We start from the raw sequence: 25136 nt of genomic DNA on the forward strand, positions 1-25136 counted from the left end.
TGGCCTCTGCATTTTCAGAAATCAGTGTGGGTTCCATAGGACAGACCCCGTACCAATCATAAAGTGATAAATCCTTTATAAGATGGGAGTACCCCTTGAAGGGCCCATTATAGATTTCTCCAATGGAATGCTAAATTTAAAAATGACAATTTGTGACAAACTCTTAAAAGCCACTGAAGTCATTTCCATTTGCCTGAATTCACCTGAGTTGGCACTTTTACGTCTTTTTCTATAACAGAGAAGTCGTTGTAGTATTCCTTTAAATTGTCTTTCAGTCTATCAACACTCATAGACATGGCTTCATCCAGTGCTTCATAGTCATATGATGAGGATTTTCTTATTCTTTTGAATTGTTTATTTTGAAGCTGTTTGAGGTAGAAAGTCCAGCGGCTGGGGAATTCCCGCAGCAGAGCGCCAATTAATGACACTACAAGAGGTGAGCCTGAAAAAAAAATTTCATACAACATGATTCATGCTGAAAGGGGGACTTGAACATGCGATCCTCTGATCATTCATATAATACACCACAATACTCCTGTATTGCAGTGTATTGGGTTACTGTAAATGTGTTAGCCTATTAGAAATCTATTCAGAGGAGGCCTGAAGGAAATACTTAGCCCACTAGCTGTCCTGGTAACTCATGAGTCAATGGTATGGCAAGAGGGAGTCTTCTTCCTCTGTCAAGCCATTTATATGCCACAGTCTGCACTAACCGCAGCATTTAAAGGATTAGGCAACAGAGATTGGAAATATCACCGATTCTGGCCACTAGAGCGGGGTGTCAGTTGAAATATACAGCTGGTATCCACAACTGATAGCGTAGTAATTAGCTCTTTAGCCTATGTAGTACTATAGTGTCCATGTAGTTCTTGCAACATTGTATTGCAAAGTGGGAAGAAGTTAACAAAAATCAGGAAAAGTGGTTTTGTTGAACATATTAACAATTAGGGCTCAGAACTTGATTTCTAAACTCCTTTAGAACATTCACTGGATGCCGCGGATTTCAGGGCCAATTCTTTTCTAACAATCTTGTGACATAACACCTAGATTATGCAATAGCATAAATATGTACAAGACAGGACTTTACCTTTTGATACTTGTATGATATTATGAGCCTCCCCGGGTAGCTCTTCCACTTTCTGGTCAACATAAAGAGAAAGAATTTCTAACCCCTTCTGATGTTCTAGTTCGCTATCCACATGGACAAAGAGTTTGATCCCTTTATTCAAAAAAAAAAAAAAAAAAAAAGGATATTACTTGCAATTTGTTAAGAAGCAAGATAAATGAAAGGCACAAAAAAAAAATAAATCAATTTTCAGATAAATAGTTCACTCACTAATGGAAAATATTTACCTAGTACAGTTTGATACTATTACAGCCATTTTCCTTTAGCACAGTGTAGACATTGGTTCGTGTGATTTATCGATCTTTACGACTGAACTGTACTGCAGCCATATTATATATACTGTACTAGCAGTAAAGAATAAACTGAACATTACATAGGTTTCCTTTTACACATGCGAACATATCAGATGATCACTGGACATGATAACCTCTAATCACAGCCATATTCTTTAAGGACCTAATGACCAGGCCCCTATGGGCCATAACAGTGTATTTTTTTATTTGTTTTCCCCTTCACTTCTGTTGTGCCCTCTATTCACCCAGGTGTCTTAATGAGAGTATATAGGCAGGTGTCCCACTTTCCGTGAATCCATTTGGAGACCTCTAGCACCTCTAGACCGTTTTACAGTTAGGAACCCATCCAGCAAGGCTCGCCTGGATGGGCCCACATGTATTGATGAAAATATGCACTAAGAAAGGCGTTTGCATAAACAGTTACACACAATTAATGGTGGAATAAAATTGCATGAGTGCCGAAGACATGGTTTCTGTAACTACTTGAGGACAAATCCATAAAAGAAATACCGCATATAGGAGGAATATAAAAACATGAAAAATGGAAAGCTTTAGGCCTCCTGCTCACGGGTGACTATTTGCTGCGGAATCCGTGGCGGGCGTCCGCAACGCAGATCTGCAGCAAATCCCACCCATAGCATGCTATGGGAAAATCGATTCTTCCAGCATACTTGCAGAAACCAACTCTGGTTTCCGCAAGCAGAATTAAAAAAAAAATAATAATCGTTGCATGCTCCATTTTTGCGCGGATTCCACGCAGACAGCTTCCATTGAAGTCAACGGAAGCCGCCAGATCCACGGCTCTTCCACAACTGACATTGTGGACAGCTCGCAGATTCCGTGTCTTTGCTAGGCAACGACGCGGAAAACACAGGAGTTTTAAAAAAGAAAAATCTGTACTGTGCATGCCCGACCGCTCGCGGTGTGGACCATCCGCAGTACAGATGAAAATGAAAGTAACCAGGTACGCGCAGACGTCGCTGCTCCCAGAGCCGGAGTCCGGCTCTGCTGTGTGCAGGAGGCCTAAATTTTACTTTTTTTTTTTTGTAGGAAACACATACCTGACACTGTGTCAACCACACTTCTATCTCTGCTTGTTATGAGAACACGGCACTGGATGTCAAATGCCTTCAACAACCAGGAATCCCAAACATCGTCCAAAATTAAGAGACACCTAAGATAATAATCAGAAAAGTAAATAAAATATATAAAAAAGCCTTTCACACAGTATCTCAAGATAGGTTAATACGGCTGGGGCGCACATTGTGTGTACATATATGAAAGACTGATCGGGATCAGCTACGATTAGTAGTGAAGCACCTCAGACTTCTGTACTAGGCCCAGTTCTTTCTCAGTTTGCAATTAATGTGGATGCAAAAGAATTCCCCATTTTCCTAATTTAAAGGGCCACTCCTGTGTTTTATTTTTTGTATTCGTTCATTCATTATGTAGCTATCCCTTCAGTATATATAACTGGGCTAGTGTCACCTGTGTTAGTTATTCCTTTGTATCTGAAACTCCTGGCCTCTCTTTCCCTAGATGGTCATGTGATCTTAATTCTGACTAGCTCAGATTTTTACTTGAGGTTATGCGTTCAGATTCTAGTGCAATTTCTCAGTTTGTGTGATGCTATTACATGGATCGTACCCTAGAAACTGCCTAGAGGAGGACACAGACTCTCCCATCACAGTTACTGATGATGATCTCACATCTCCTGTCCCACAGATGAGATCACACCTCATCTTCTTGAATGTATACCGTACTTATGGAGCTTATTTAGGTGAATATAGAAGGTAGTGATAATTAAACTGTCCCTCCAGCAGGCAGAAATGGTACAGCCTGATATGTAAATGAAAGTAACATTTTCTCCAACTAGATGGTATTGGATATATATCAAGGGGCTGCACTGATATATAGACAGGGGGCTGCACTACATGGAAGTAATTGCAATACGCAAAGGAGCACTCCAGAGTGTGACAGAAAATTAGCGAGAGGGACAGGGATGGAAAAATGTGTTTTCGCTCGAGTGAAACTCTAAAATGACACTAACTACAATATTTCAAGCTTAGTATTCAGTCTCCAACAAGCACGACTAGTTAAATGGCACATTAAATTTAATGTAATTAAATGTTATTCATTTAATTAAATCTAATGATCCTAGGATACATTTTCTTGCTGCCCACACATTATGTGGCATACTACTTAGGTATTTTGGTTACCACGGCGCTAAGCTGCAGCACTCAATAGCAAGCAGCAGCTGCAAAAGCAAGAAAAAAAAATAAAAAATTTAAGTTGCATAATAAGTGTAAAACTTAATAATTAAGATATAACATTGCCCCTTAAAGAGTTACTTTCACTATGAGAAGGATTTTTTCTTCTGACTAAAATAGTGTTGTATTTTATCTCCTGATTGAAACAGCTAGTCTTCAAAAAAGATAACAAATACACCATTTCCTCAATTAATGTAACTATGCAGAGGTTTTTTTTTTTAGTTTTTTTTTTTTTAATTACAAGGGCTCACTCACACGGGCATTTTGTCACTGGTATTACGCAGTATACAGCAAATATGCATAAAACATGCATATTTGCTATACATGTTAGCTCCCCATAGCTTATATTGGTGCATAAAATGCGCCAAAGTAGGACAAGTTGCATTTTAGTTTTTCCCCACACACCTGAAAAAAAAGGGGGGGGCAGGTGTGAGTCGCCCAATAGAAATCAATCGGCTTTTCGCACTGCGTATTACACGCATGTAATACACAGTGACAATATGCCTGTGAGAGTGAGCCCTTAACCCCTTAGTGACCAAACCTGTTTGCGCCTTAATGACCAGGCCAAATTTAGCAAATCTGACACGTGTCACTTTAGCATGGAAAAACACCCAAAAGGTTTTGCATATCCAAGCGATTCTGACATTGTTTTTTCACCACATGTTGTACTTCATTTAGGTGGAAAAAAAAGACCGATAGAATTTGTGTTTATTTATTAAAAGCGCCAAAATTGGGAAAATTTTGAAAAAAATCGTCATTTTTTCACATTTCCAACTGCAATATCTCAAATATGTGCAAACATAATATAGAAATTTTTGCTAAGATTTATATTTCCATCCGTTTACTTTATTTTGGGCGCACATTGGAAAAACGTTCGTTTTTTTTTTTTTTTAAACCATTTAGGAGACGTACAAATGTAACATTAATTTTCAGCATTTTGAGGAACACTTTGTTTTCCTACACCAAGCCAAGATTGGAAAGGCTCATAGGAGTCAAAACGATAGATACCCCCACAAGTGACCCCATTTTAAAAACTACACCCCTTAACGTATTCACTGAGGGGGTGTCATGAGTATTTTAACCCCACAGTTTTTTTTCAGGAGTCAATGCAATTTAGAAGAGAAAAACTAAAATTTCATATTTTTGCGAATGTCATTTTAAAGACAGGACTTTTTTCTATAGTACACATGAAAATGAGGATTTGCACCCCAGAATGGATACCCCTGTTTGTCCCGTGCTCAGAAACATACCCATTGTGGCCCTATTATTACGTCTATATGCACAATGGGGCCCAAAATGAAAGGAGCAACCGGTGGCTTTCGGAACAGAAATTTTGCTTGAAGGAGATTTAGTCCCCATTGCCCACTTGTAGAGCCATTGAGTGACCAAAACGATGGAGAACCCCCACAAGTGACCCCATGTTGAAAAGTAGACCACCTAACAAATTTATCTAGGGGTATGATGACTTTTTGGACTTCACAGTTTTTGAATGAATCTAAGCCAAGCAGAAGGAAAAAAATTATGATTTTCATTTTTTTGGCAATTGTGTCAATTTAAAAACTGGTTTTTTTGGACAGTGTACATAGGAATGAAGACGGTCACCCCAAAATGGATACCCCCGTTTGTCCCGTGTTCAGAAACATACCCATTGTGGCCCTAATCTACTTAAAGGAAACATAGCTAGGCCTATAATGGAAGGAGCACCCATTGGATTTCAGGGTACAACGGAATAAATTCCAGGCCCCATTGCCCACTTGTAGAGCCATTGAGCGGCCAAAACGATAGAGAACCCCCACAAATGACCCCATTTTGAAAACTAGACCCCTTAACAAATTCATCCAGGGGTGTACTGCATATTTTGACCCCAAAGTATTTGAATGAATCTAAGCAAAGCAAAAGGAAAAAATTACGATTTTCATTTGTTTGGCAATTTTGTCAATTTAAAAACTGTTTTTTTTCGTACAGTGTACATAGGAATGAAGACGGTCACCCCAAAATGGATACCCCGATTTGTCCCGTGTTCAGAAACATACCCATTGTGGCCCTAATCTACTTACAGGACACATGGCAAGGCCTATAATGGAGGGAATTCCCCCCTGGATTTCAGGGCAGAACTGAATAAATTCCAGGCCCCATTGCCCACTTATACAGAAAAAAAATTGACTTCCTAAAAATAATCCCTCCCCCCTCCCCCCATAATCCCCATTTTTTTGGCATTCCCTAAATATTAGATAAAGGTAATGATATAAACTGCCTTTTATGTCCGAAGACAGGGGTAATTACGAAGGCTGCTTGGGATGGGCACATGGGGCAAGAAAACCGTGTATCCCCCCCCTCCTCTCATGTATTTTGGGGGTGTATTTCGTTACCTCAGCGGCGGGTATGGGGTGTAAAAAGTGGCGCTCTGCGAATCTTTGTAATTTTGCTGCGGTGCGGCGGTCTCACAGAGAAGGCGCTCAACAAGCTGCTCCTGGAACTGCAGGAAGGCGAACGTTCCCGAGGCTTCTTGTAAATTACAGATTACAGGTAGCGGTCTGAATAACGCCGGGCTCACGTAGCCGTATGCGGAATCTGCTTGCGGAGGCGCGCAGCGGATTCCAGCTGTGAGCCTGGCTGTGACCCTGCGTACGGCCGCGTAATGTACTGCGCATAACTGCCTACTCACACAGGCGGTTTTTTGTTTATATTTCCCGTGCCGTCGCTTAGAGATGACCCGGGTACCCGCAGCCCGTACACAATGTGTTTGCATATGGGCTGCGGGTATATCCGTGGTCATAGAGCACAATGGGCTCTAGGTCGCGGATATCCGCGGTAAAATATAGCATGCCGTGTTCTGTTTCTGCGAGTGGATTACGTAATTCCGACCCGCTAACTGGGGGGAATTGTGTAATCCAATGCATGCGATTGATCCGTGGATTACCGCTGATCAAGCGCATGCAGAACCCGTAATTCCTCTCCGGTCATGTGTGACCGGCCTAATGTTAGTTCGCTACTTTATCACGTGACCGGGGATCGGTCAACGAGGCCTCCGGTCACTGCTCCAAGCACGCAAGGAGCAAGGAGATTTAAAATTTCCTGGGCTTCCCGGCTCCTGTGAATGTGTCCGGCATTTTGCCGGCGGGCGCATGCGCAGCAGCCGGAAGGGTCCATGGAGGATAATCGCATCTGGATTCAAATGCGGAAGCCTCCTCACAACGGTGAGGGAAGATGAAACTGCCACTTTTTAAAGAACTTTTACGTGATCGCCATTATGCATTGGATAACGGCGATCACGTGACCAGTAACTGCATACCGCGGCTCCCCGTGACATCTCCAGGCTCTTGGCTACCTTTGGTAGCCAGCAGCAGGGAGATTTTACATTTCTTGGGCAATCTTTCACTTTTGCGCATGCGTCCGCCATCATGCTGACGGGCGCATGCGCCGAAGCTGGGGTAAGGTCCACGGATCAACATCCCATCAGGGAACAAATCCGGGACCTTGGGTACGTAATTTCATCCCCCCTTACGGATACGATCCGTTAGGGGAGATGAAACTTTAACTTTTTAAACTTTTAACTTTTTTTTTTACTTTTTAACTTTATATGATCACCGTTATCCGATGGATAACGGTAATCATATGACTGGAAACCGCATACAGCGGCCCCCAGTCATATCTCCCTGCACTCGGCTATCTGTGACAGCCGGGTGCAGGGAGATTTTGAATTTGCCGGGCTCGCCGGCTTCTGCGCATGCGCGCCACATTGGCACATCGCAGAACCCAGCGGGGGGTCCCGACACCGGCCGGAGGACATCGGCGGACCTGAGGTGAGTATTTTCACCTCCCCTCATGGATCGGATCCATGAGGGGAGGTGAAAGTTTTCTTTTTTTACACTTTTTTTCACTTTTCCGCGATCGTCGTTATCCATCCGTCGCTGACATCTCCTGCCTCCCGGCTACCTACAGGAGCCGGGAGCCAGGAGATTTTAAATTTCCCGCGCCGCCGGGCCTTCTGCGCATGCGGCTGACGTAATGCCGCCTGGCGTGCATGCGCAGAAGGACGGCTATGGGGCCCGAAGCATCGGGACAGCGGGGAGCCGTGCCGCGGACCTCGGTGAGTAATTTCAGCTGCTCCGATGGATCCGATCCATCAGAGGAGCTGAATCTTTAACTTTTATTGCAGTTTTATTTACTTTTTTGCGATCGGCGCTATCCATTGCATAGCGCCGATCGCAATGCCGGGGGGGGGGGGGGGCTCCGAAGAGCCCGGGATGACAGCTCCATGCTGTCAGCTACCTGCGGACACCAACAGCATGGAGCTGTCACGTCCACCGCCCGAGGGGCTTTATTCTCTGCAGGAAGCATGTTTTTACGCCCTCAGAGAATAAAGCCCACTTCGGGAGGACGTAAAAACACTATGGGCTGGTCGTTAAGGGGTTAAGAGAAGAGAGAGAAAGCAAGAAAAATACCGACTAATTGCACAAACCTCTGTAAACCTTAAATGAACCTTTAAGCAGACTTCAAACACGTGAAGCACCCCAAGTTCCCAATTTTAATGGAGTCTTTTCCAAATGTTTTCTTGCCATTTTTTAATTTACTGTCATTTTGTAAACAGTATTTGTAAAGTCCTATAAAGTAGCCTAAGGCCTCAAGTCCATGGGCAGGTTTGATTTGTGGAACCCGCACAGGTATCCACAAATCAATCTGCCCATAGGGAATGATTATGTATATTCTCATTCAGTTCTTTATTTTCTATTAGCATTGTATGCTTAAAATGACAATCATTCTAAGTTTCAAAAAGAAGCGAACTAAGTAAAAACTGGTAATGGAGTAGACTTCATAGTGACTATATTCAGTGCTGCAAAGAAACAAAGACAATTATCCAATTACCTGGGAAAGGAATGCATTATAAGCAGGCGCAGTCTGTCCCTCGCTTCCTCAATATTCAGCGGCGGTCTCTGGGAATACTTGCAGTCTTGATCCAGACGAGTGCACAAATTCTGCAGCTTCATCAGCAAACCTGCTCGGTCCTGTTTCCCAACAGAGAGCCAGTGTACTCCCCCAGGGAAACACTCTGTGGAGAACACAACCAGGAATCAGTGAAGGTTTAATCTGCCGACTGTAGAAGAGCAATCGCACACAGATCCATATTCACACTATGCCCTATGGGTTGATGGTAATGGTCTAGTGGTAAATTCCCATCTCCAGCCATTTGTGTCTAGGTAACACTTCATTTCGTAACACCAGAAAACTAATACAACTACAATGGTAGTACCCTTACTAGCACAGGCTCATAGCTTAAGGACATTAATGATTCCAGCCCCCAATGAACTAGTGCAATAACTTCTGATTTTAATTGTATCGAGTGTGCAGCAAGTGTGAATTTGCTAACAGGCAAGTTTGCTATCAGCGTTCCCGGATATGCAAGGGGCTCACACTGATTAGGTATTTATGACATTCTATGGATATAGCCTCTTTAAGAAATGGTTATTCCACCGCAATCATTTATCATCTATCCACAGGATAGATAATAAATGTGCGATTGGTGGGGGTCTGACTGATTGCACTCCCAAAGATCACAAGAATGGCGCATCCCAAGTCCTCCAGGTGAATTCAGCAGTGGTACACATACATCACCTGAGGTTTAGTGATAAATGCTGTTGGTGGGATAACGCCTTTAAAATGCGAATATTCCAGGTATAATCCTGCTTAAAGGGGTTTTTCAACATTTAAGAAAAACTTGCTCCAGTATAGGCGATGGTATAAAAAAAAACCCCAAAATAACCATTATTTATCCTTCCATTGTGTCTCCGATTGAGCACCACTGCACCGGTTCATCGCTCACATGACTATGGCAGTCAATCGCTGGCCATAATAGTTGTATACACAAACGCACACGAATGTTGAGGCCATGACATGTCAAAGTATTTATCAGTGGGGGATCCACTGCTGAGACTGCCGCGGTAGAATAGAAGTTTCCCCATATATCTCTATGAGGCAGTCTTTAGCTGCGGGAAACAAGTGAACCTAGTCAAGGGGACACAGCACCCGGGTGAGCGTCGCAGACCCCTTATTTAAGCAATAAACGGGTGCCTTAGCAGTAGGACCCCCACTGATCAATACTTGTAACATGTTTCTATGACGTGCCAAAAGTTTTCTGAAACTGCTGGTATTCTTAAAAGGATGAGTAGTGGTTATCTTATTTTCATGTGTACCATTACCTTTCCTGGGGCAAGCGTCTTAAAATGATGTAAAACCTCTATAATGACCAAACACAATTTAGTTTTTTCCTGCTTTAGCTGAATAAAAGGACTATATTTTTTCTTTAGTTTTTGTTAAAGGGGTTGTCCCGCGCCGAAACGGGTTTTGTTTTTTTTCAATAGCCCCCCCGTTCGGCGCGAGACAAACCCGATGCAGGGGTTTAAAAAAAAAACCAGATAGTACTTACCCGAATCCCCGCGCTCCGGTGACTTCTTACTTACCTTGCGAAAATGGCCGCCGGGATCTTCACCCACGGTGGACCGCAGGTCTTCTCCCATGGTGCACCGTGGGCTCTGTGCGTTCCATTGCCGATTCCAGCCTCCTGATTGGCTGGAATCGGCACACGTGACGGGGCGGAGCTACGAGGAGCCGCTCTCCGGCACGAGCGGCCCCATTCAGAAGGGAGAAGACCGGACTGCGCAAGCGCGTCTAATCGGGAGATTAGACGCTGAAATTAGACGGCACCATGGAGATGAGGACGCCAGCAACGGAGCAGGTAAGGGAATTACTTCTGTTTGGCTCATATTTAATGCACGATGTATATTACAAAGTGCATTAATATGGCCATACAGAAGTGTATACCCCCACTTGCTTTCGCGGGACAACCCCTTTAATACATTTTTTAAGCACATTTTTTTTTTCTTTTAAACACGCACAATGGAGTAGATTTACCATTGCATTGCACCAGAAAACTGTCTTACACACTTTACACCATATTGATGTGTTTTACATAACTTCTTTGACAAGTCCAAATAGAGCAGTGGCTTTGTGGGAAAGGGGCATGGCTTTGTGTAGCCAGGATGTGTGCCCTACATGCACAGTTTCCCTCCAAAATTGACTAAAATTGTGGTGCAAAATGTGCCGGAAAACTAAGTCAACTAATAGGTGGAATAAAAGTTAGACTAGCCAGTCTAAAGACGCGCCAAATTTATCATCCAGCAGAGTTATTCTGATAAATTTGCATTTTAAGACTAAGTCTGAACCAACAATTGGCCAGTATTAGTAAATCGGCCACATTTTATTTATTTTTTTTCCAAATTAGTGGGCTTTTGGTATGGGAAAAATGTTTAAAATATAATAACAAATACCCCAAAAAAAAGATAATTTATTTTTGTGTCTGATATAGTCCACTATTTTACTATAACATGGCCGCTGCAGAATAATGCCCCTTAACAAATGCTCTAAAGATTGCTGTTCAATCATTAAGCGATGTACAATTAAACAATAATGAAAAAGGTTTGGTACCGTGTTAGCCAGCAGAGTAAAATATGATTGTTCTCAGTGAGAGAAACAAAGTAATCTTGTAGAAATGACATTTTTTAATGAGGTTATAGCAAGCTTTCAAACTTACTTAGGATTTTTCTTAAGCCTGATGAAGAACCCCAAGTGGGTTCAAAAGCTCGCTATAACATGATGTATTTTTGTTAGCCATTAAAAGGTATCATATCTACAAGATTACTTGGTTTCTCTTGCTGGGAACAATCACATTTTAACCTTTCTAAAGAAACAGCAGCAATCTGATTTCTATTACATTTTAATTGGTATTAGAGAAGAAAAAACACTATGCCGTTACCTTTCAGAACACTGTGGTCCCTGAGTGCTTCAGCAGCTAGCACCGACTTGCCGCAGCCTGCCATGCCATATACTACCACCCAGCCGGGCTCATTTATCAAACGATAAAAGCTGTCTTGAATGTCTTTTACCATCTTTTTCCGGGAGACAAACACAACTGGTCTCTGTGGCACCGCACCTTCACACAACGCCGTTTTCACTAAAATCAGATAAGAACACATACAATATTATTCATCCACTTAAAAGAGGTTCCTTTCTCATCTAAACATGTATGTAAGCATATAATGTACTAACAATCATTTGCATTCTATCAGGTTTTCTTCAACATTTTTTAAATCTGGTTGAATACTGGAGATGATATATGTTAGGGGATTATTTTTTAGCATCATTCAGACCAGGACACTGGACATAGAAAAAGGGCGCATTAGTAACAGTAGTACAGAGGGAGGAAAGGGCCATGCTGCTTGTACCCCTCCCCTTAGGAGAGATTAGAGGAGGGTACAAGAGGCTCATATGGTAGTTTAGTGGCAGCAGGGTTAATGGAGATGTAGGCTTTTCTGAAGAAGTGAGTTTTCACGTTACTTTTAAAAGGTTTCAAAGTTGGGTAAAAATCTTGGAGCTGTTTGAGCAGCAGACAAGAGGGCAAAGAAGGAGATCTTGTGAGAACCAAAGAATAAATGTGGGGAGAAGTCTAGAGGAGGCATGTGTAACTATACTTATGTGAGCCAAAGTAAGTACAGTATATTGAGAAGAAAAAAAAGGAAAAATTAATATCAGCTGCCCTCTTGCTCAGCTGCTGGACTTCAAGATGTCTTAAGGTCCATTTAGACACAACGATTCTTGCTCAAAATTAGCTCAAAGCCATCTTTTGAGCAATAACCGTTGCATGCACGATTTGTTCCTCGCTCAATTCTACTTTTCTAGAACGGAGTGATGAACTCTTATCAGTGGTGCAGGCTGTTATCACAGTCAGCAGTGCTGATAACATTCTTTTAGCTTGTGTCCCGCTGGTATTTCACAGTGGGATGCGGGCTGTAAGCACGGAGAACAATACAGCTGTTTGCTTATGCAAAACAGCTGTATTGTTCGGCGAGAGATAACTGCTGTGTCCTGCTCTGCCCGCATGGCATTTTAGTAGCTACTTAGCTACTATAGACTATGCAAAGACGATTGCTCAAAACGGTCACTCAAACTGTCGTTTGTGCGATTTTTTGAGCGATCATCTTTCAGTCTAAATGGGGTCTTACTTGTTCCTAATCTGGGGGACTATTGGATCCCCATTTCCACAATGAAGACATGTCAGTCAACCAGTCTCTTCATAGACTCCTGATCTGCATTTTGGAGATGCCCATGAGCCTCTGTTTATCTAATGACCATAAGCTACAGGCGGGCTGGGGAGGAAACTAGTAGCTCATGTGTAGTAATCTCATACAGGCATTAACCCTTTCTAATCCAATTTGTATTCTGGTTTTCCTAGGAGGCTTACTCTTTTTCTGCAATTATACAATGGCGCTATCTGCTGCCTAAAGCCAGTACTGCATGAGGTGACATGTTGGATAGGCTCCGACAGCAGAGAGGCTGGCAATATACAGTAAGAGAATCCCGACGGACGTCTTCCGACATCAGAGCTGTACAGCCTTAAATCATAATGTCTTTAGACGTCAGACAGTGGATTGGAAAGGGTTAACTAGCAAACTCTTGTTTAACACCTTCACTAACAAGAATGTGTGCAGGTTAGAGATGAGCGGGCATACTCGTTAAGGGACAATACTCAAGCGAGTATCGTCCTTTTCGAGTATCTGCCTTCTCGTCAGAAAAGATCTGGGTGCCAGGGGAAGAGCAGGGGGGAACAGGGGGAGCTCTCCCCCCCCCCCCCCGGCTCACTCCCGCATCCCACCGCTCACCCCCGCTGGCACCCAAATCTTTTCTGACGAGCAGGCAGGTACTTGAGAAGGACGATACTCGCTCGAGTCTTTTCCCTTAACGAGTATGCTCGCTCATCTCTAGTGCAGGTCATTATGAATTAAAATGCTTGCAGGGTCTAGAATATTAGTTTGATATCAGGGCGCAGAAAGTTAGCTTCCAAAGGATTCCAGGATTAAAGCTGTACATAAGATGCAGCACACGTCTGAAGTCAGGGTGCAGAATGGTATGTATTACTTCCTGGGGGGGTCTGTAAAGGAGGGGTTGAAGAGGGAAGCTGTCAGTGACAGCAGGAGAAAGATTACATCCAGTTGTCTTCTCTCCTCCTGTATAGAGAGCATATACTGTTGACCATTGACACATCTGCTGCTTATATCCCCCTTTTTTTTTGCTAGGGTGAAAAGATGAGCAATTACACAGCTAATGCCCCTAATTGGCACATTTGTCAACTCAGTTGTGACTCGGATGTTTACTGGTATCTGCATCATAGATAATTGGATTTACCCAGTTTTTATTATCTTCTGAAGATATCTGCATGTTGACATAGGTATGTGTGACTTTGAACGCTGAACACCTTGTACTTTTATTTTAAGGAGGTCAAGTCTCAGGCTTGGTGCACACGCTTAACAGAACCTTCCATTGTTACAGGTGCTGAACGACGGATCGGCCAGTGTAAACAGACCGTCACTCACTTATGAATGAATGCCGGGAGGTGGGCCGGAACAATACCCGGCCCGCTCCACCTCCATTGACCGAGCGATGCCCGTTCCTGTGTAAAAGCACAGGAATGATTAACACTGTGCCCGACAGGTGTCTTATGTAAAAGGGCCCTTCATTAAAGTAAAAAAAAAAAAAAAAAATGCGCAGAAATTTTGAGGTAGTTTACGCCACACTCCCCTTTAAACAAGGAATTGTAAGGAAAGATAAGGGAATGTGGACGCATGAAGGGTTAATTCCTGCTTTATTAAAGATTGTGCTTAAAAATCAGGATTCATGGAGAACACGTTTCGATTCTTAATGAACCTCGTTGATGAACAAGGTTCATTAAGAATCGAAACGCATTCTCCATGTATCCTGATTTTTAAGCACAATCTTTAATAAAAGACTGAGTGGTATGAGGGCGTGAGTATATTCCTGCTTGCTAATACAATATGAGAGCATTGACTGAAACAGCAAGGTGAGACTCGAGTTTTTTCACCTTTACACAAGGAATGACCCCTGTAAAAGTGTCTAAAACACATTGTAAAATGTGGTACAAAGAATGTTTAACAGTTTTATGGCAAAATTTATGCCAGAAAAACTGTTGACTTTTCAACAGTAAATAAAGCCCTTTGAACATTACAGTGTGGTGCATAAACAAGTGTTACAAAGGAAGAAAAGACAAACTATAATATACCCATAAACAGCTCTGATTGGCCAAGATAAACCAACTCACCATATGATGTAATGCCGTTCGATGACACTTTGCCACTCTTCATTAATTCAATGGAGGACGCCTCCTTCAGAAGAGCAGCCAAGTCTTTATAACCCTCGTGTAGCAGAGCGTTGTAAAAGGAAACAAAGGCACGGTTGTCTTTGCCGAGAACGATCTTGATGAGCTCAGTTGCTCGCTCAAGTTGTGTAGCCTAAACATAGAAGCTTAAATAACTTTCACTTGATAGTCAATGCAATCAACCAGTTGACATAGTAATAGCTTCTAACTGATGCTACATTAGGACATAGTCACATGGGGAGTGTTTGCTGCAGATTTTCCACTGCAGGAAATTTTGCAGTTGCAAATCTGCAACCAATCAAAACAGCTTATACCGTGTTTCCCTGAAAATAAGACATTGTCTTATATTAATTTTTGCCCCAAAAGAGGCACAGTGTCTTATTTTCAGGGGTTGAGGGAGGGGGAGGGGGGGGCTATACTCATCTTGTCGGCAGCAATGCCTCGCGATGCTCTCCTGCGGCAAACTGCAGTGTCCTCCCCATCTGACATCTCAGCTTCTTGCTGGTGACGGGGTTTTGAATACCCCGCCTCCCGCAAAGCGAGCACAGTGATTGGCTCATCGAGCGCCAGCCAATCATAGCCGACGCTCGATGAGCCAATTACAGCCACTTAGTGAATAATATCACTGAATTGGCTCATCGAGTTCCGGTTGTGATTGACTGGCGCTTGATGAGCCAATCACAGCGCTCGCTTTGCTGGAGCCGTCACCAGCAAAAAGCTGAGATGTCAGACGGGGAGGACATTGCAGTTTGCCGCGGCGCCACTGGAGACCATCGGGAGCCGCGGATTAGGTGAGTATTGATTTTTTTTTAAGCAGGTTAACTAGGTCTTATTTTTGGGTCTGGAAGCTTCTATTTCAAGCCTCTGCCGAAAACCGGGGTAGGTCTTATTATTGGGGTAGATCCTATTTTCGGGGAAACACGGTAGTGTCTTAGGCTAATGATACATACTAGTGCAGAGAGTACATAAGTAAATCAGAAAAAACGGTGTGGCCATCTATGTTTGACCAGACCTAGAGGGTTGCTTTAAAAGGGAATTGGTCATAATCACTCAGACGGTAGCATAAATACCAGCACACACATAGAACACTACAGAAAGTAGTCCTTGATATTACTGAACTATGAGCTAGCCATGCCCACCAGTGGGGCTAACCGCGTCTATCAGCACTGATTGACAGCATTCTCCCTATGCACAGATAATAGGAATTACTCAGTGAAGTGAATAAGGAGGAATACTTGCAGCCCGCTACGTGTGCGCTGCTACTGATCAAATGTACAATTCTGACAGGTTACTTCACTAATGAATACAACAGACATATCGCCATAATCAGCGTGCCTGTCACTACCACTTTATTCTGTCCTCAGAGGGCAACATAAAAGTAGTGACAGACGTCCTTTAAGCAATGTACTACTATCAGGAAAATAACATGAATTATATGATAATCCTATCAGGATTGCAATCCACTCGGGAGGTTGATAGAGAAGTGCACAACGGCTCGGTCATATGTACTAACTGGATACAAATGCTACACCACCACAGTGGACCATACAAGTGGTGCAGCTCAACATAAATGAATGGTCCAATATTCACAGCCACATAAAGAATGTTACCCCACTAAAATAAAAAATGTTTGAAGAGTTTATAAAAACAAGAGCGATGCAAGTGCCAAAATGAAATATCTGTTCTGACTACGCTCAAAATTTATCTCTGGTCCTATGGGCGTTTAAATGTATATCTGCGTGTTCAGACGACCAATCAGCCATGTGGCATGATGCTTCATCTGCATCTCTTTCCGTATTTACAAAAGGGGAGCTCCACGACTACATTAGATGTGCAAATACAGTGTAAATGAATGAAATCTACCTTATTCTTCACAGTCTCCTCTTCTTGTGATGTAATGACCCCATCACTTATCATATGGTCCATGATGTAAGAGGATCTGATATCCTTTGCCAGCGCTGCTCGGTTCTGCAGTAGTAAGCTTTTCGCCCTTTCATCCATTTTCTCATTTATTTTCTAGTATTTCTAAATGTAGAATTTTAAATTCACTTCCAGTGAACTGTGATCAGCATAGCAAGCTGTAGAAAAAGGTAGATAAGGTAAGTCAAGTTAACAACATATAGTTAATGATATAAACACGGCAAAATATATATCTACTTCGAAGGGTTTTCTAAGTTTAAAGGTAATGTATCGCAGGCCGGCACAACCTGGCAGTAGATAGGGGCTGAAATTTAAATCGGCAAACCTCCTGGGATAGGATTTTGGTGTAAGGAGGTGGCTAAAAACCTAACTATTCTATAGTTTAGTGATTAAACTAAATGTTAGTTTGTCAAACAATTTACATTAACAATAATTAGAAACCTAAAGAAACAGCCCAGGCAGAATCACACATAACGTATTACCCTGCAATGTACTTCCTGCACATATACACGGCTGCAAATACTGTAGGTTGAAATATTCCTCCGCACCGCCATTCCCGGGGCCTACGGGACCATCCCTGATTTAACTGATAGTCATGTTACCAGCCACTCTGTGCATCGTGTGGCCAGTCACATGACTCATACACTGAAGGTCCTTTACCCCGCACAATCATGACACACTAGCAGTAAAGTGGAGGCTGTACCACTAGCTGCGGCTAGCATGACACGACTATGATGTCACGTTTCTAGCGGCTGGCTTCTTGGCATCATAGTCATGTCACAGTCTGCAACTGGCCAGGTATCCTCTGCCGGGCCGCATATTGTGCAGGCCTGATATATCACGTACATTTCTACTAATTAAAACCAAATAGTAAAATACACTCTTTTTTTCTAATCGAGGGCTGCCATTATATATATAAAAACCTTTCATTATAGTCCTGGTCCTACACTGGTGAAAAATATTCTCAATAACAGAGGACGTGTCAGACTATTATCAACCCCTTCCCGCTCCAGGACGTAAGGGTACGTCCTGGCAGCAGGGTACTTCCCGCAACGGGACGTACCCTTACGTCATCTGGATAGTGCGAGATCATAAGAGATCTCGCGCTATCCGGCAGCAGGAGCTGGCTGTCACTGATAGCTGGCCTCCCGCTGCAACAGCGGAGGTGCATCGGAGATGCAACCCCCGCTGTTAACCCCTTCCCTGCCATGATCTATGTAGATCGTGGCATGCGAATGGTTCATGGAGGGAGCGCGCTCCCTCTGTGACATCATCGGGCTCTCGCGATATAGCTGCAGAGAGCCCAGCTGGTTGCCAAGGTAACAGGACGCCACCTATAGGTGTCCTGTATTACCACTGCCTATGATCGCTGTAAGAAGCGATAAGACATTGCAGGTCCTGTAGTGCAGCAGTCCTGCAATGCCTTATCATAGCAGTCAGAGCTGGTATGATGCAAGTCCCCCAGAGGGGCACAAATCGTGAAAAAAAATGGACAAAAAATAAAAATGTAAAAAAAAACCTTATGTGCTTTTTCTGATATTAGCATAAAAAATAAAATAAAATCCCACATATCTGGTATCATCGTGTCCGTAATATTTTTATCCTGCATGGCAAAAAGCGTAAAAAAAACGCTAAAAAACTGAGGCAAAAATGATCATTTTTAGCATTTTGCCTCCCAAAAAAACGCAATAAAAGTTATTTTAAAAAGCCATATGTACTCCAAAATGATACCAATAAAAACTACAACCCGTCTCACAAAAAATAAGCCCTCACAGAGCTCCATCCATGGAAAAGTAAAAAAGTTATAGGACTTTGAATGCAGCTATTCAGAAAAAAAAAAAAAAAAAAAAGATTTCCAAAAAAGGGGTTTTTTTGCAGAAAAGTGGAAAAACCTAATATAAGAATTTTGGTATCGTTGTAATTGTACCGACCCACAGAATGTAGTGTGTCATTTATGCTGCATAATTAACACTTAAAAAAACAACAACAAAAAAACAGAAATCTATGGCAGAATTGATGCGTTTTCTCTTCCTGCGATCATAAAAAAAATATTTTAAATTTTACAATATAGTCTGTCTACCCAAAAATGGCACTAATAAAGACTACAGTTCGCCACGCAAAAAAAAAAAGCCCTTATGCGGCCACGCCAACGAAAAAATAAAAAAACTCATGGCTTTTGAAAAATGGAGATGAAAATCCGCCAAAAATCGTTGTGCCCCTAAGCCCAAAATAGGCCGTGTCATTAAGGGGTTAAAACTTGAGACATCAAAAGTGACAAAAAATAAATAAATTGGGGGGAAAACAAAAAAAAAAAACTAACACATTTTTACCAAGTGATTTTCTGATGGCACCTTCCCGTTAAGTAAATTAACCAGTATGCATTTCTAATGTCTGTATAAAATTATAATGCACTGTTTTAATTCCTCCCACTACATCTGTTTGCTTCCAGTGAATGAAAACACTGGTGTTTATATTCCGAGGGAGTAAAATATGTAGTCCTCTCTTCAGCGAAGAGGTAGATACAATGTTATTCTGCAACAATCTGCTAGAATCTATCAACCTGGAGTCCAGGCTGTTTATCACATAGGGAATTTCTTACATTTGTAGCCACTTCCCAGCTGAGAGCAGGGCAAAGATAGGGCTCTTTCACATGAGCGCATAAACAGCGCGTCTTTACGGGCGACCGATATATGCGACCATCTGGGGCATTAGTTTCCAATGCCTCCGTTCACATGGGTGAATACACAGAGCGTAAAAACAGCGAACCATGAAAAATGGAACATACGCAATCGAAATACGCGCCAACGCAGATACGTTGGGCTAAAAGATAGTTCTAGAACTATGTTTTGGCCAATATATGCCGGCGGGTCCCATCGACTCCTGTGGGAGCAGGGAAAAAGAGGCAGGGGAAGACTGCGAAAAGCTTACAGGTGTCTCTATGTAGGCATTAGAAGGAATGAAGCCAAGCAATGTATTTTTTCACTAAAAACCACACTCAACGGTCGTGTGAATGGGCAAGAAAAGGATAATAACCCAGGTGGAAAAACATTCTTTCACATGATTTACGGCATCGGCAAGAAAACGTTAAAACGCCTACGCTCGTGTGAAAAAGCCCAAAGGCAGATGTCACCTCACAGCAAAAGATTGGGGACACTGTCAGGAATTTATCGCACATTGTGTTTTTGCTGCAAATAGCATCTAAAACTACGATGTGCAATGATTCCAAATACGTAGAAGTCCTACTACTGTAGAAGGACTTGCACAGAGGTCATGTGACCATAACTCTATAGGTCCTCACGGCCCTTTTACACTGTATGATTATCGTTCAATTTCAAACAATCCAGTGAGAGACTACACGAGTCGTCCAGTGTAAATACTACCAGTGACTGTACAACAAAAGATAATTTGTGCAAACGATTATCAGTCTGTGTGAACAGGTAGTCCATCTACTAATTACTACCTGTTTACTGTGAATGGCGCCCGGAGCTATTTCCACTGGAGCGATTATTGCTTGGCTGACTGAACTGTGCTTTAGTACCTAACAATCGACCTGTGTACAAGGACTAGAGATGAGCGAACGTACTCGGTAAGGGCGATTTCGCAATCGAGCACCGCGATTTTCGAGTACTTCACTACTCGGGTGAAAAGTACTCGGGTGCGCCGGGGGCCGGGGAGAGGCGTGGCGGCGCGGGGGGTAGCAGCAGGGAACAGGGGGGAGCCCTCTCTCTCTCTCCCCCCCCCCCCCCCCGCCACGGCGACCCCCGAATTTTTTCGCCCGAGTACGGAAGTACTCGAAAATCGCGGTATTCGGGTGGAAAAGGGGCGTGGCCGAGCACGTTCGCTCATCTCTAACAAGGACCCTTAGGCCGCTCTCGCACATGGACGCGGCAAAGTATGGCACTTTGCCATGATTCTACTTTTTAGCGCACCCCATCATTGTGATGGGTGAGGAGGTGCGTTAAATGGACAACTGTAGGGCAGGCAAAGCAATCGTACGCATGTCTGTGAAGCCCCATTAATTTCAATGGAAGCGTTATACCGAGATTTAATGCAGTGTTCAAAATGCTGCATGAATCGTGGTAAGAAGCGCCTGTGAGAGGCCTTAACACAGATTTACGCCTTCAATGCACTCCATCCACATCAGCCCGTCTCTCCTCTCCCTGCCCATGTACAGCTCTCATACACGATTCACTAACCACCACAAACTATCTGACTCGGATGTAAACCATAAAAGTCACCCTCACGAATCCCTCACCCATCTGCTCACCCTCTCCATTCTTCATGTCTCCTAACCTTGGTCCACCTTCTATCTCCGTTAAATTTAATTTCTTACCTGTCCTACGAAGAAACCCTGCAAATCTGGTTAACATTTATTGCGCACCGTCTCCCATCTCCTTTTAAAGGGTTGTATCGAGATTACAAGTTATTCCCTATCAAGTGATACACTGATGTCTCCACCCTGTGCACTCTCATCCATAAAGCTCTCCAAACAATTGCTCATCCCTCTCATCCATAAAGCTCTCCAAACAATTGTTCATCCCCCTCATCCATAAAGCTCTCCTCAGTGCTGCACCACCTTATATCTTCTCCCTAATCTCGGTCTACCACCCTACCTCTGCTCTCTGTTCTGCTATTGACTTTAGACTAAAGCCTCACTCTTATGGGCTTATGTGGCCTTCTTAGAACATGCATATTTCTCACGTGTGTTATACATAGTGCTATAAGTCCATTGATATATATATTAGGCAACTCACATCTGCGTTTAAAAAAAACGCGGCATGTCCTATTTTGGGGTGTATAGGCTATAGGGGATTTAACATACGCAGAAACTACGCACGTTACATATGTATTTCTTATGTACTGCGTATTACCTGCATAAAAAATATGCACATAATATGCGGCCACATACCCCTGTGTGAGCCCTAAGGGTGGCTTGACACAGAACAACTATCATCCAAATAGTCAATCGAAAGAGCAAATGAAAGGGATAGTAATTCCATGTAAACTTGGAGACAGGAGAATTGGTTCACTAGTCGCTTTGTTTCAGCTCTCCTAATAGCTGCTGGTTGAATAATTATCATCTGGTGTAAACAGGCAGTCGCTTGTCTTTCACCGACTAACCAATACTTTTGCTGGGGGGTTTGCGCTTCAACAACCATGAAGTTCGTTCGCTAACAACTCGCTGTAGCAGCTATTTCCAGCGGCTATTCTAATGATAGCTGCTCTGTGTTAAGCCATCCTTAGTTCCTCCTTAATCCAAGCCCACCTCCAACCCCATCTCCGAGAGTTCTCCCGAGCTGCACCAGTTCTCTGGACTGTGCTACCCTGGACAATCAGTTAGTCCTCAAAGTCCACAGTTTCAGGTATGTCCTAAAGCATCTCTTTTTACGGAAACCTACCACATTTCTTAATCCAACTCTTCTTTATTTACCAATCCTTTACATTCCCACTCAGAATTCGACCCTCATGCAGCAGTATGCCCCAAACCCCATAGACCCTAAAACACTTTATACCTGTACATACACTAGTGCTGCCTGGTGCCCGGCTGATACAGCTTATGCATACTACCCTAATCTATATAAAAAGGGCTGGACCATTGTACAGAACAAGCATTACTACCTCTTATGTTACCCCTATTGCCTCATAGATTACAAGTAGGGACCGCACTCCTATTATTCAACTTGATTTAAAGGGGCTCTGTCATTAAAAAAAAATAAATCAATACTTACCTATTCCTCCTCCATCAGTCTTCTTAACGCATCTTCTCCTGGTTCTTGCAGTTTAGGGGGTTGGGGAGGCCAGGTAGGGGGGGGGGGTGTCGGTTCGCCTCACCTCCAGCCGCCTGATTCTTCTCCTTCCGGTAGGTCAGTGTACGTTATGTCACTAGTGACGTAGCGTTCACTGCCTAGCAGGGAATGCCAACTCCTGTGTTGCACTGTTTTGTGACAATACTATATAAACATTTGCGGCAAAACAGCGTGCATGCAAAGTCTGGCGGAAGGAGAATGCCGAGAATGGACGCTCCAAAACGGAAAGAAGAGGATCCGGCCGACTAGAGGTGACGTGACCCGGGGACTGCAGCAGCCAAGAGAAGATGCAGGTTTTTTAATGCCAAAACCCCTTTAATTCTGTATGTAATGTCTTATTTTGTGCGTTTCCTCTGACTTGTAGCTGCAGATTATATTGGCGCTATATATAACGTTTATTGCTATTACATGACCTGACTACAGATAACAGGTCGGCACACGAGGAAGTAACACAAGGGCAGAATTCTAAGTTATAAAGTTTATTTTTCTGTTTGCTCATCAAGGCGTGAAATCTCCCTTTAAAGTAGGATGGGTGAATATCATTCAGTATCAGCCCACGTATGCGGGTTATATACATGGATCTTAGACCTCTATAGATTACAGTATAGAACGGCTGCTATTCCCAGAAATCAATGCTGAGGAGTGAGATTTAGGGTGCGTTCGGAAATGCCGCGGATCCGCAGCTGATTTCAGCCTTTCAGCTACAGCGATTATCCTCGACAACATATACTAATACTTAAACCGCCACTCAGTGCCCGCAACCGCTACTGAGCGCATCCGCATCACCTGACCAAAACCATGTGATGCAGAAGTGTGCTCCGTAGTGGTGGGTGCAGGCACTGAGCAGCACTTTGTTAAAGGGATTGGGTCATCAGGTACATGCTGCCCAAACCACGAGCAGTATGAACGGACGGGATGCCTGCTACCCCCGTGTGTTTTACAAATACGACTCGGAACTAATCTCGGAGTCATGGGGACAGGCTGTACCGGCCTCTCCCTGCCCGCTGCATGAAGACCGGCAGCTCCTCTCCGGCCTCGCTCATCCCCGTGAGTCAAACCTCAAAAACTGTATTTATTCTAAACATTCGCAACGTTTCTGAATAACACGTCGACGGGGGCAACAGGCATCCTGTCCCAGGCCCCTGCTGCCTGTTATCATGCCAGCATGATAACAGAATCCCTTTAACCCCTTAGTTACCAAGTTTTTTGTTGTTGTCCCCCCCCCCCCCTTTTTTTAAAAATCCTAACTCCTTTATTCATCCATGCAGCTGTATGAGGGCTTGTTTTTTTGCAGGACAAGTTGTATTTTTCAATGCTGCCATTTAATGTACTGAAAAACTTTTTAAAAAATTCTAAGTAGAGAGAAATGGGGGAAAAAATGAAATTCCGCCATCTTCCTTGACTTGCTTCTACGGCGCACAAACTACAACAATAATGACATGATCACTTTATTCTATGGGAGAATCTCAGCACAACTCTCAGTCGCCCGTGGGTATGTTTACACGGGGCGGAAATACTGCAAATTCTGCATCGAAAAAACAGAGTCACAATCTGCACCTTTCCTGGGATTTTGACTCGAAATCAACTACCTCACCTCTCAAGTCTCCGGCTGTCAGCGCTTCCTTCACCCGCGGCCTCTAGATGCCGACAGCTGGTCCCAGCGCTAAAAGCTGCTATGCTCTTACACAGGAACGCCCATCGCCAGTTACACTGACCCTCCGGCCATAGCAGGGGCTCATTCACACCAGCGTATGCGAGTCTCCCAAAGCGTTGTATTATGCTCTGCGATTACCACTGCGCACGAATCCTGACGACACGGGCAGGCGCAGGGGGACACGGGCAGGCGCAGGGGGATTTTTTATTTTATTTTTTTTTCAGATTCCCTGTTCTGTTCAGAGCGGCGCTGCATAGTGAAACACTGCCCAATAGTGATGCCTGCATATAACATAAGTCAGACAGTCCTTCCAGGGATCCGTACGATACATGGGGAAATAGAGCGCGCTGCGGTTTACATCTCCTGCATATCCTACACCGGGGTGCGGGGAAGAACAGAAGTCCATTGACTTTCATTGCCTGCATGTTCTGCGTTTTACGCAGTGGCCAGCCGCCCGTGTGAACGAGCCCGAGTAATGATCCCCCATCCTGGGTTGTACAGGCAACAGCTGAGCCCGCAGGGTGGGACAACCCGGAAACTGCCAGCCACACCAGAGACATGCCTGTCAGTGCCCGCCGCTCAGCAACCTGACAGGACAGCCTTGTAGTCCCAGCGCCCAGCATACTGCCCGCATACGGCGTAACCTCACCTGTAGCCACCGCTTCCCATTCACATTCTGCTGCAACCAAGGGCCGCGGACTACAACTCCCGGCGTGCTCTGCGGTCGTGACGTCACCAGTTTTATCTTAACCTTTTCATCACCGAATACACAGCAGAGAGTGGACCGAGAGGCTTAGCTACAGGAGAGGAAAGAGTTAACTGTCAGCAGCAGCAGGTCACTT

The 25136-nt window shown here is 43.6% G+C and overlaps 1 protein-coding gene across 2 annotated transcripts in view; it reads right to left on the reverse strand.

Annotated features, from left to right (window-relative positions):
* The window catches only part of APAF1 (apoptotic peptidase activating factor 1), an 86241-nt gene extending 61256 nt beyond the window's left edge, over positions 1-24985 (reverse strand). For both annotated transcript variants that reach the window (XM_066591394.1, XM_066591393.1), the window contains exons 1-8: positions 24944-24985; positions 16777-16991; positions 14857-15046; positions 11500-11697; positions 8556-8739; positions 2481-2593; positions 1088-1219; positions 204-442 (exon numbers count right to left, since the gene is read on the reverse strand). In XM_066591394.1, the coding sequence (XP_066447491.1) occupies positions 204-442; positions 1088-1219; positions 2481-2593; positions 8556-8739; positions 11500-11697; positions 14857-15046; positions 16777-16914 (1194 nt within the window). In that variant the 5' untranslated portion in view covers positions 16915-16991; positions 24944-24985. The remainder of the gene's footprint in view (positions 1-203; positions 443-1087; positions 1220-2480; positions 2594-8555; positions 8740-11499; positions 11698-14856; positions 15047-16776; positions 16992-24943) is intronic.
* Between the last annotated feature and the right edge of the window lie 151 nt (positions 24986-25136).

The sequence above is a fragment of the Eleutherodactylus coqui genome, chromosome 2 (genome assembly GCF_035609145.1).
Source record: "Eleutherodactylus coqui strain aEleCoq1 chromosome 2, aEleCoq1.hap1, whole genome shotgun sequence".
NCBI lineage: Eukaryota > Metazoa > Chordata > Amphibia > Anura > Eleutherodactylidae > Eleutherodactylus > Eleutherodactylus coqui.